General features: G+C 33.6%; 4 protein-coding genes across 4 annotated transcripts; 2 read left to right on the forward strand and 2 right to left on the reverse strand.

Moving 5' to 3' along the window:
• Positions 1–237: 237 nt before the first annotated feature.
• BX664DRAFT_343594 (uncharacterized protein) lies at positions 238–2,437 on the forward strand. Its single transcript, XM_051547335.1, has 2 exons — positions 238–1,755; positions 1,831–2,437. Exons 1-2 carry the CDS (start codon positions 292–294, stop codon positions 2,374–2,376), a joined length of 2,010 nt encoding a protein of 669 aa, XP_051396076.1. The 5' UTR covers positions 238–291; the 3' UTR covers positions 2,377–2,437.
• Positions 2,438–2,612: 175 nt separating this feature from the next.
• On the reverse strand, positions 2,613–6,832 carry BX664DRAFT_389420 (uncharacterized protein). The gene is made up of 8 exons (XM_051549539.1): positions 6,563–6,832; positions 6,417–6,503; positions 6,316–6,360; positions 6,079–6,174; positions 5,876–5,965; positions 5,594–5,779; positions 3,846–5,501; positions 2,613–3,778 (listed from the first exon to the last, which is right to left on the reverse strand). Exons 1-8 carry the CDS (start codon positions 6,653–6,655, stop codon positions 2,735–2,737), a joined length of 3,297 nt encoding a protein of 1,098 aa, XP_051396077.1. The 5' UTR covers positions 6,656–6,832; the 3' UTR covers positions 2,613–2,734.
• Positions 6,833–8,679: 1,847 nt separating this feature from the next.
• Positions 8,680–9,772, forward strand: BX664DRAFT_369490 (uncharacterized protein). The gene is made up of 2 exons (XM_051548616.1): positions 8,680–9,029; positions 9,104–9,772. The coding sequence occupies exons 1-2, from the start codon at positions 8,785–8,787 to the stop codon at positions 9,693–9,695; spliced, it is 837 nt and encodes a 278-aa protein (XP_051396078.1). The 5' UTR covers positions 8,680–8,784; the 3' UTR covers positions 9,696–9,772.
• A 448-nt stretch (positions 9,773–10,220) lies between these two features.
• Positions 10,221–11,277, reverse strand: BX664DRAFT_343598 (phosphoribosyltransferase-like protein). Its single transcript, XM_051547336.1, has 5 exons — positions 11,125–11,277; positions 11,012–11,066; positions 10,754–10,950; positions 10,404–10,646; positions 10,221–10,347 (listed from the first exon to the last, which is right to left on the reverse strand). Exons 1-5 carry the CDS (start codon positions 11,248–11,250, stop codon positions 10,318–10,320), a joined length of 651 nt encoding a protein of 216 aa, XP_051396079.1. The 5' UTR covers positions 11,251–11,277; the 3' UTR covers positions 10,221–10,317.
• Positions 11,278–12,414: the final 1,137 nt, after the last annotated feature.

A 12,414-nucleotide genomic window follows, 5' to 3' on the forward strand; every position in this document is an offset into this window, starting at 1 on the left:
GGGAATTCACCTGATGATGAACTATATTATTATCAGTGCGTGTGGAAAGTTTTAGGTGTTCATTGGTGGATATCCTTCCTTTTTTACTGTTTACCCCTCTTTTTTTCTTTGGGTAGTATCACTTTTTTGTTATTTTTCCTTTATCATAGAAATTTTGAGTCGCCTATCAAATCAATTTATTTTCTTTTTTTTTTTTTTCTTCTCTTTCCTTTTTTTTCCTTTCCTTTCCTTTTTTTTTTTTTTTTTCCTTGCCCAATTTTTTTTTTATCCTTTTTTTTTTCATGTCACAGAATGGAGAACGTCAAAACAAAGGAATGCAACATCTCTGACTATGAAGATAACGTGGATACTCAATGGGACGACAACTCTTCAACTGGTAGTACAACAAGTAGCGATTATGACCAACAAGAACAACAAGTGACTACACCAACTACAACTGATCATTATTTTGATCCCACTAAAATGACAACTTCTCTTCCTTTATTACCATTTAATAATCAAGTAGGTGGACATGCATCTTTCTTCCGATTCTCTAAACGTGCCATTTGTAAACCTGTTACAAGAAAAGAACAACTCTTTTATGAACATTTGGAAGCGACTCATCCTGAGCTTTTACCTTTTATGTGTCAGAACCTTGGTATTCTCAATGTGACTTATCGACAACAACGAAAAAAACCTTTTCCTGAAGTGGTATTTGACAAGAATAAACATCTCTTACGCAATTGGCGAGCATGTTATGGAAAAGAAAAAAAACGCCGGCGGTCATCACTATCTGATCCACATCGTACATTTCAAGAACAAGTATTACATGAAGTTTTCTCTCCAAAGGCTTTACGGGAACGTTTACGATTCGTAGATCACTGGGAACAACGACGACGACATACTAGTAACTCTACTTCTTCTTCTTCTTCTTCGTCACTATCATCTCCTTTAGAACCTTCACCAACATCTTCTTTGCCACCTTCCTTGGATCAAAGAGCCCCTTCTTGGATGCAAATGGATAATACTTTACTTGGACGTTCAGCACCTACTGTTAGTCATATTACTTCTCCAGATACACCATTCACCATCAATCGTATTACTTTGGAATCTCGACGACCAACTTTAATTTCTGATTCTCAATTACCTTGCGACAATCAACAAACTAATGATGATGACAATGAAGATATTTTATTTACAATGGATGATATGGATATGGATGATCAAAAGAAATTGGAAAAGAAAAGTAAAGAAGATTCTTATCTTGATCGATCCGTTACTTACTCTGCACCACCATCTGTCAACATGATTGATTCTTTGCCAACCACTCCACAACATGCACCATCTTCATCACCGCTGCCGCCGACCCACGTGATAGAATTAGAACCTTCATTAGTGGACACCACTGCTCTCCGACATGCTCCGACGAAATCTTGGTCAACAAGACAAACACCAGATAATCCTTGGTCTTTGCAAGTCTATCAAAAGGATCTACAGAAAATGCGACAACAACAAGAACATGATTCTCATCAACCCAATGTATCTTCAATGTCGAATCAACTGGGTGGATCAACAACATTAGCCGAGGATTATAGTAAAAAATTCATCTTATTAGAAGACTTAACCGATGGTGTTAAATATCCTTGTGTTTTGGATTTGAAAATGGGAACTCGACAATATGGTGTAGATGCTACTCCAGCAAAGATGCGAAGTCAAACTGTTAAATGTGAACAATCTACCAGTAAAACATTAGGTGTACGAATTTGTGGCATGCAGGTAATTTATTCAAAAAAGGCAAAAAAAAAAAAAAAAAAAAAAAAAAAAGAAACTCAATTTTTTCAATTTAATTAGGTTTATAATCTACAAGAACAAAAATTTTTATTTCAAGATAAATATTATGGAAGAAAATTGAACTCTGATACATTCCGACAAACATTAACAAATTATCTGGACAATGGACATGGTTGTCAAATCCATTATATTCCCACCATTCTTCGACGATTACATCGATTAGCCAACATTATTCAAACCATGGACGACTATCGTTTTTATACCTCTTCTTTATTAATCATTTACGATGGAAATCCCTCTAGTCATCGAAATATTGACTTGCGTATCATTGACTTTGCTCATTGTGTGACTCAAAAGGAAGTATATCAACATCAAAAATATGTACAAGATCAAAATAATAATAATAATAATACAACTAGTCATGGTCTTCCTCTTCCATTTACTTATCCTCCACGACATCAAGGTCCTGATTATGGTTATCTTCTTGGTCTGAAAACTTTGATACTGTATTTTGAATCCATTTATACCTCTCTGGGTGGTGATCTTTCCCTCCTTAGTTTAGAACATTGTCATATCTTTGGTGATCTTGTTGATCATTCATCATAGATTGTTTATACTTTTTGTACATTCCTATTTTTGAAATAAAAAAAAAATTCTATTTATTGTAATGACATCTCTTTTTTTTTAAAAAAAACAATATACTTTATTATTCATAAATGTTGTCAACACTATAAAAAAAAAGAGAGAGAGATTGGAAGGAGTGAAAAAAAATGAGAGTGAAAAAAAAAACATGATGATATAGAATGAAGAAAAAGATGAAGAGAATCCATCCATCTAATGACAAAAAAAAAAAAAGGTAATGATATATGAAATAGATACAAATGTAAGTAAAATGATGGGAAGGGTGTATATATAAAAAAAAAAAGGAATGGAAAGGATTAAAAAAAAGAAAAAAAAAGTAACTCTACCAACCATTTTGAGCATTTTTGATCTTGAGATAATCATGTAAAGTATTACCAGATTCTTCATCTCGAAGTTGCACCATGTAAACCATACTGGAAGTCCGATCCTGTTCATTGACCAACAAAAAGGAGATACGTTTAGATCCAAGTCGTTCGACATTGTTGCTGTAGACGGTGGCACTGACCAAAGTATTTGCCGATGTGGGAGCAAGACTATTGCTTTTGTCACTGTTGGAAGAGGGGGATGAAGGACGAGAAGAAGAAGAAGAGGATGTAGAGTTGGTGTTGATGATTTTACTGAACCCACGTTTCTTGTCATGATCAATCTGAATATGCATGCGTCGACTGGGAATTTGAAGAGACACAACCAATTGGACACTACCAAAACTACTCCAATTCGAATGTTCATTTTGTACAAATAATTTACATTTGCATTGCATGACGGCCTGTAACGTTTGTGGAATAGGTGTAGGTTCTTGTCCAGATTGCATCAATGAACTTGTACGTGTCAATGTTCGTGAAGGTGTTACATTGTTTGATCCAAGCGTGGTAACGGCTGTTCCAAGATCATCATCATCATCATTGTCATTGTCATCATCATCATTCATTTGCATGGCCAACATCATTTCTGTAGGAGGTTCACCACGTAAAGTACGTTGTCCATCATTAGGTTGTTGTGCCGCCAATACTGCCGCTTGATGCATTTTCTGTAATACTTGATTGAATTCCGTTGCTTCTGTAGGTTGTTCAAAATGAACAAGGTATGTTTCCTGTTGTGATCCCATAATCAGGCCTAAACTAACATCCGTTGGCGAAGCAACTCGTATTTGTGTCTGAGGCAACACCCATGCATTAAGATAGAGCTCTCCTGTTGTTTGTACTCGAATAGCAATACATGATCGGTTCGTAAACGTTTGTCGTACTTCAAGTAAACATTGTCCATCCACTGCATACCAAGATTCATCCTTCCATCGAAAAACTTCACATTTCAAACTACGGAATAACACTTGACGAATCCCATTCGTTTGATTGTTATATGGATTGGGCTGTATTAAAAAAAAAAAAAAAAAAAAGTTTAGTTTAGATATTTATATTGAAAGAATCTTAACTTACACTTCGAGGAGGAGTTGCCAATTCTTCTGGTGATAAACGAAGAGCAGAACCAATAGAATCACGCGAGCCAGGTGTTGTTGATAACTGAGGTTGAGTTTCTTTATTCGATGGTGAGAATTGACTTTTCTGAGGTGGGGGTGTTGGTGGCATATGTCGTTGCGCTGAAGCTCCTGTTTGAGGTAAAGGTTTGGATACGTTTGTCGTCACCGCTGATTGTTGAACTTGTTGTTGCGATAGTTGAGGTGTGGGTGGGCGTTGTTGAGGCTGATGATGCTGAGGTGAAGGACGAACTTGAGGATGATGATGATGATGCTGAGGAGGAGGACGTTGTTGAGGATGATGATGTTGAGGAGGAGGACGCTGTTGAGGATGATGTGGTTGATGAGAAGGACGCTGCTGAGGATGATGATGTTGAGAAGCAGGACGCTGTTGAGGAGGATGATGATGATGATGCTGAGGAGGGGGGCGTTGTTGAGAATGATGATGATGATGCTGAGGAGGAGGACGATGTTGAGGACGCTGATGAGATTGTTGATGAAGTTGTGGTGGTGGACGTTGTTGATGTTGTTGTCCTTGAGGTGAAGGCATCATCATTGGTCTATTTTGTGCATGTTGAGCAGACGGATGTAAATGAGGATGTGTAGGAATACCATTTGTACTTGGAGAAGTACCACGACGAGATGAAGAGGGTGCAACTTGAGGATGATTCATTTGTTGAATAGGCCGTTGTGATTTGTTGACTACTGGAGAGTTGGGAGATGGTTGAGATCGCTGGTTTGAAGATTCCGAGACAGGAGTACCATTTCGAATGGATGAAGTTCTAGGTAAAGGTTTCGATTCCAAAGTTGTTGATTTCGGAGAGCTTGGTTTATAAGCAGGATTTGGTAGAGGTGCTCGAATGGATGATCCACGTGGCTTCAGTGGCTGATTTTGTTTGGGAGGTGGTTGCACAGTGTTGATAGCATCGTCATGTAATGAGATATTGATCACAGGTGTCGCAAAGTCTTTTTTTGGTGGTTCAGGATGAGAAGGAACAGAAGGTAAAGACTTTTCAGTCAAAGAATGTGGATAATCCGAATTAGGAGTCGATGCAGTTGTTCCATCAGAATCTTCATCGTCGTCATTGTCGTCATCGTCGTTATCATCAGGAGCTTCCACGGGCGAAATATTATTATTGTTGCTGTTACTATTACTGTAAATGATTGGCTGATAATTGGATTTGATATCATTTCCTTTGTTTTCTATTGAAGAAGGTTGACTACTTGTCGAGGCACGTGCGACATTGGTGAGAGGAATAGCAGATCTGATGGCATTTTTAGCAGTTGTGGTCAAAGGCATACCGATCCAAGCATTTCGTATTTCCCTAGATTCGGCACGAACAACCAATTTCTTGTTGAGAACTGAGAATTCCAAAGTATATTCACCAATAAGTTCACGATCCAAAAAGAGAGGTTGCACAGTGATATCGTTGACGGCCAAAGGAGGATACAAAAGTTCATAACGTCCAGTTGATTCTGATTTTTGATTACATATCATCAAAATATCGGATGTTAATACCAAATAAACACGAATAGCAGGTTGATCATTGTTGTCAGCTAATAACAAAAAGTTATCTTGTAAAATGATGACACCTGGCCTTGATCGTAGTTGATAATCCTATAGTAAAAAAAAAAAAGTTAAGATTCTGTACTCCTTTTTCTATTTTCTATAATAATATTCGTTCATCCCCTTGATGGATCGAGACTTACCAATGAGGAACCAGTAAATAGATCAATAACATTAGAGCAATCCACAAATTTTTGAAAATCAAGTAGATTGGTAGTCATAGTGGAATCAATTGTTGAAGGAGGTTTTTGTTTTAGTACAGTATCTATATGAAGGATGATTTGCTGAATACTGGAATGTTGAATAGAATCAGAAGAGTCCAGTAATGACTTGAATATAAAAGGGAGAAATACATATATAAAAAAAAGGTGAGGTGACTTTATATGATTTGTTTTCTTTTTTTTTTGAATTGTTGCCGCACTTACGATATAAAGAGACTTGTACAATTTTATATGTTCAAAAGGTGCATCCAATAAAGTACTAGTAGTATAAGAAGGTGGTATTGACGACAAATTCTATTGAAGGAATGATATAGACATAAAAAAGGAGGGGGGACCGTGATTAGGGGGCGTAAAGAAAAAGAACCTAGACCTTTTTTTTTCCAATTTTTTTTTTTTTTTTTTTGTACCTTGTTGATTGTTGTGCAGAGAAGATTTTCATGATGCTGCCGAACGGAACTATACATTTTAGTGTAATCGAGATAAGAGGTTTCCAAAGTGTTTCCCTATAGAATTCAATACAAATAAAAAAAAAAAAGGTAAGAATGATGGACCAGCTCCTCTTTGAGTTCCCCTTTTTTTTTTTTCTTATATTCCTTTTATGCTCTTGACTCCACTGGTGCTCCCTTTGAACTCCTTCTCCTTACCAAATCTATCATAATATCCACAAGGTCATTCTCTTGGCCCAGTTTCTATAAATATATAAAAAGAGTAAGTATTATTATGAGGGAGTTTCATATAGACTTACTTTATAAAAGAGCTGATGTTTTTGATGAAGGTCTTGAATGCTTGATATCCATTGTTGAAAGGAAGCTTCTTTTTCTGTTTTAAAACACTAATAAAAAAAAGAATTTAATGAGCATGTTCTATTAAATTTGACATATATTTATATACCGAGTCTATAAAGTTCAAAAGGTCTATATATTGTTTTTCAGCTGTCAAAAGTTGTTGTTTCTTCGTTGAAGCATGTGTTTCGATATTAGTCATTGTTAAGAGAGTAGGTGGGTAGAGAAGTATAAAAGGAATGGAGTAGATATGAGTAGATATAAAACTATGATTAGAGTGGGGAGAGAGAGACAAGGAATGAATGGAGAAAAATAAAAAAAAAGAAAGGTATATATTAAAAAAGTCTATAATTAAAAAGTAGAAAAGAAAAAAAAAAAAAGAGAAGGAAAAAAAGAATGTGGTTGGGGGAAAAGAGAAAGAAAAAAAAATGTTCAAAAGTCGTACATTGAAAATGCCCTCTCTCTTGTGTTGTTTATTTTTTTTTTTTTTTTTTTTTTGCTTAGTTACCGTATTTAGTTATGAAAAGAGAGAATCTCGGAAGCTACTTTCCATTTTTCCATATAGTCTCTGGATCAGAGTACCATTCATCTCAGTTTTTGCTGAGCTTTTGTCCTTTATTATGTGTCTAGAATATCCATTATGTACTACCACCAAAAAAGTTTACTGTTGTGGCGTGGTCTGAAATCAACTTTAGTTTATATTCCTTTAGTACCTGAATGAATGAATAGGTGGATGATATATCTTTAGTATATATAAGGAGAATAAAAAGGAGATAAGAACTAACAGTCACTCATTTTCAAGAGTAAACCAAAGTAAAAAAAGGTACTGATCTAGTAACAAAAACAAAAAAAAAACAAACGTTCATATCATCATAAGTTACACACATATACAAAAAAGAAAAATAGAAAACCATCACCCAAAAAAAGTGACCCTGTACACGATCATCCAACTTCCGATTTTTACTGTTACAGAATGGATTATTTCATAAAAAAAGGAAACAGTTTGTACTACTCAACATTGAATCACCGTTCATAAAAAAAAGAAAATGAAAAAAATAGAATTATACTCCATCGATAATTTTTATTCATCATTAATTATGGATGATCGATGGAGGAGATTCAAAAAAGGAATATCACCGAGTTTTTTCTTTTTTTTTTTTTTTTTTTTTAATTATTATGATGATTTGACTAAAAAAAGAATAGTTGTTAAACATATTGTGAGGCACATGGACATAACAAATGATACGATGATGATACGTTTTTTTTTCTCACTCCCTCCAATTCATTAAGAAACATACAAAGAACGATCGAAACAAAGTTACACTGAACGCAGGGGCATTTTGGGAAAATATCATGCACTAAAAAAGGAAATTAACCGAAAAAAATATCAATTATCACAACAAGAAACTGGTTATTATTTGACCTGATGAATTTTTGACCAACACCCTTAATCATATCACATTGATGACCTTTTTTTTTTTTTTTTTTTTTTACCCTGAATCAGCGATCTTTTCTGTGTAATTCGTTGTAATGATCAGAGCACAACTTTAATAAAGTTCCCTCTCAATATTAGCATTTAACTTTTTCCTGCAAAAAAAAAAAAAAAAAAAAAAGAATGATGACATATACAAAGTCTTTTTTTTTTAAAAAAAAAATTATTATTATCATATTGTAGTGATTGAAAGTTTTGATCATTTCATCGTCTATTGTAAGAAAATAAGAATGATGATCATTTTGTTTTCTTTGTTTTACATTTTTGCCTTAATGCAATGATTCTTACAATTAACCATTTATTAGAGCAAACAATGAAAAAAAAAAAAGATCTGATCGATATTCAATTTGATATAAGAGTTAGAAAGGCTTCCTAATCGAGTAAAAATATTATTTTCCGGAGATTGACCAAAAAGGGTAGACAACCAGGCTCTAAAAAAAATTTGTTTAAACGACCCGCTTAAAGTTGCATGACGAAGTGCCATGTCATTAAGCTTTTTGATTGGCTGGACGATCAGTTTGCCCACTTTTTTTTTCTTGCACAAAGCAGTAAGTTTCCTTCTACTCTTATTGATGATGTATCAAGAAAAAAAAGAACCTCTCCTTCACCCCCCCTAGTAGGTTACTTCACCAGATCATAAGGTTTGGTGCACTTACGCACAGAATTTTTTTTTTTTTTACTATTGTACTTTATATGTGTGTCTTTTTTCCCCTTGTTCATTTTTGGAGAGGGGGATGATTAACCAGAAAACATATATATATTATGCAAATTCTTTTCGTTTCTTTTTTTTTTTTTTAACTCATCTTTAATTTATTTCTTTTACTTTATTTAATATCATCATGACTGCAGCCAAGTATGCCAAGACTAAAAAATATATCAAGAATGATACCAAAATCCCTCGACCCATCAATTGTTTTATGGCTTTTCGATTGGACAAGTACCGAGAAATTTCTTCCAAATCATCTCAATTGAATCATCGTGATATTTCCAAGATCATTGCTAAATGGTGGAAAGAAGCTTCTGAGGAAGATAAAGCTCCTTATCGTGCCATCGCTGCTGCAGCAAAAGTTGAACATGCTAAACGGTAAAAAGAAAAAAAAATGTTAATAATTCAATATAAATCACAATAACTAAATCATCATCATCATCATCATCTAGATACCCTAATTACAAATACTCTCCTACCAAAAAATCCGAACGTCAAACTCGACCCTATCATCATAAAGAAGATCTCATGACACGTCAACGAAAAGCAAAAGCAAAGGCACATCTTCTGAAACCGTGGTTAGGTGACACAGAAAATCTTAACAACACTGCAGTTGATACTAATGATGATATGACAATGTCACCATCCTCATCATCACCAGGTTCTTCTTCATCATCATCTCCTTCTACAGCTAGTATGTCATCTTTCTCTTCATCCTCGGTATCTTCCAGCCATCAATCACCACAATACGATTCTTTATACTTTTCCTTGGACAACATCATCAATAATAATGATCTGTTATCTTATCCTCCTTTGTCAACAGATATGTCTTGGATCAATCAACAACTAAATGACTTTGATTTTATCAAACAACCTGATTCTGACTGTTCCTATGTTGATAATTCTGTGGATGCTAATACGGATGCTTATCTACCTTTGTTTGAACAAGTCCCTTTACTCTCTGATTTTTTCTTTCCTTCTTCTAATACCAGTGTCTCTGAATTTGTTGATCCTCGTGATTTATCCTTACCTACTCTCTTTTAGAATCATCATCATCTTTTTTTTTTTATTTATTTATTTTACTTTATTTGCTATCTTATTTATAGATAGATGGATACCTTGATTGATTTAGTTTTTAGTTTTATGGTCCAATTTTTATATTTTCATTATTCTGCATGCCAAATTTTCTATTTCATTTTTATATCCCATATATCCCACTTATGCTTTTATATACTAGATTTTATTTTTGTTTTCTATGTTTTCTTATTTATTCATCTCCTTCCTTTTTTTTTTTTTATACCTCATCCTAATCATTATTATCTATTTAACTATTTATATTAATAAACTAAAACTTCAATTTGCTGGTCAATATCTATAAAAAATATATATATGCACGCATTGATCCTTGTACCTGATGACTACAAAACCCGCCATGCAATTCTTTATTCTCCCTCTCTTTCCCACGTTATCACCTCCCTGTTATCCCATCCCTTCTACCTCCATTTCATTGTCCATCATCATCATCATATCCTGTTGACTAAAAAAAAAAAAATCCAAGGTAACAAAAGCTTGATTTATACAAATAATCATTGACTATAAATATTTCTTTTTATTATTATTCCAATCTACCATCATTCCAGCTATAAACTGAATTTCAACTAAACTATCATACAGCATATGCCTTCTTGCCATGTTCCTATATCAACAAATCTATTAGTATATCCAATCCATTCTTTTTTGTTTTCCACTTACGCTAATGACACAGATATGATCCAAATCACGGAAGTATTCATTGTAATCCAAAGCATAACCAACCACAAAGGCATCAGGGATAGCAAAGCCAACATAGTGAGGAATATAACCATTACTTCGTTCTGTCTTTTTGATCAACAAGCTAGTAACCTTAACAGTCTTGGGTTTGTAAGTTTGAAGACGTTCTAATAAGGCAACCATTGTTTTGCCAGTATCGATAATATCTTCAACAATAAGAATATTCTACAAAAAAAAAAAAAAAAAGAATGAGATATCACCAAACAAAAGAAGAAGAAAAAAATGTTTCATTTTCCATCCTTTCTTTTTTTATTTGTTCTCTAAAGAGTTACCTTTCCTTCAAAGTCTTTGAGTTCATTTTCAGTTAAAGAGATGTTTACACCAACAGATTTGTCATTTTCATAAGACTTGACACGAATAAATTCCAAACTTAAAGGTACAGTTTGACCATCGGTAGTTGTAAGTTTCTTGATACAATTGACCAAATCAGCAAAATATTGATGTCCACCCTTCAAAATACAGCATACAACTAATAATTATATATGAGACTTAGAGATAATGGTTTTCTTTTTCTCTCTCTTTCTTTTTACCTAAAGGTCCATCGTTTTCATCTACAATAAGACGCGCCAATTTTTGAACACGGTCCTATATTATCAAATGAGTGAGATATTCTCTTTTTTTTTTTTTTTATCTCATATATTACCATGATAACACCATGAGGAATCAAAATACTAGAAAGGTCTTGTTCGTAGTGTTTAGGAATAACAAAATGATCAAGAGAATAATGATTCTTGTCAATATTGACATCAATCCATTTTGAGGGATCCATGGTTATATGATATGTGGGAGTTTTAAACCAGAAAGAAAAAGGAAAAAGAATAAGAAGAAGAAAAAAAGAATGAACTTTTTTTTATCTGCAAAAAAAAAAAAGAAAACGAAAGCCACAAATTCTCTCACACTATATGCCTTGTACAAATCGAGTTCACACTCAGCTAAAACCGTATCTCTCTTATCATCGCTGGTACGTTTATATACTTACATACAATCAAGATACCCTTCCATATCATATGAAGTAAATCTTTCTTTTTTACTTTTGATTTCTTATCACTCAAAGTTTGATGATATTTTTTTTTTCTTCAATAAAAAAATAAAAATAAAGAAATGCAAGGTGATCTCATGAGAAGAGTTCCTGATTTTTTTTTTATTTTAGCGACTTTTAATGGTCGCACTTGCACCTGATGACCAAAACAGAAGTTTTCCTTTGATCAACATTTTCTGTCTCTGATACTTTTAAGTTTAAACGATGATGATTTTCTGTAGTTTTTTCTATGGTTGATATAGGACGATGATTTCGAAGAAAAATGGTGATAGTTATATATTCATTTTATGATCATTCCTTTCGAATAAAATAGGATGTAATAAGATCTTGAATTAGAAATTTTTTAAGTAAATAACGGATATCATTGGATTCCATTGAAATCGGTTCAAGATCGGCTCAGTCTTGATCTATTTATTTGGTCTTTCTTAGAAAAAAAAAATAGTGAAAAGGTAATGACTGTATGCCTTTGTAACTCGATCAAAAATGATCATCACAGCACCAAATTCGGACTGAACATAAATAAAATCATTCTCTTTCGTTTGTCTCAGTAACAAGTATATCTTTTCTTCCAATTTGTACAGCACAACAAAAAAAAAGAGAAAAAAAAAAGAGAAAAAGAAAAAGAAAATAGGAATACTCATCCTTCATCCAATAATGGTCATCATCTAATAAAGTTACCACCGTTGGATTCCTCTTAAAAAAGTGATTGAACTCATCTAATCCCGTTTTATTGCTTACCTTACCAACTAACGTGCAATACATGCCAAAAGAATTCATCGATTTTTTGAAAAATTGCCTGAGGACTCCCTGGCGATTGGATTTTACAGCCAAAATTTGGCTGAGGAGTTTGAAATTTTTGGCTGTAAAATGCAAAAATTCATTTCATTTTTTTTT

This window comes from Halteromyces radiatus (assembly GCF_025201355.1).
Source record: "Halteromyces radiatus strain CBS 162.75 chromosome Unknown BX664scaffold_11, whole genome shotgun sequence".
NCBI lineage: Eukaryota > Fungi > Mucoromycota > Mucoromycetes > Mucorales > Cunninghamellaceae > Halteromyces > Halteromyces radiatus.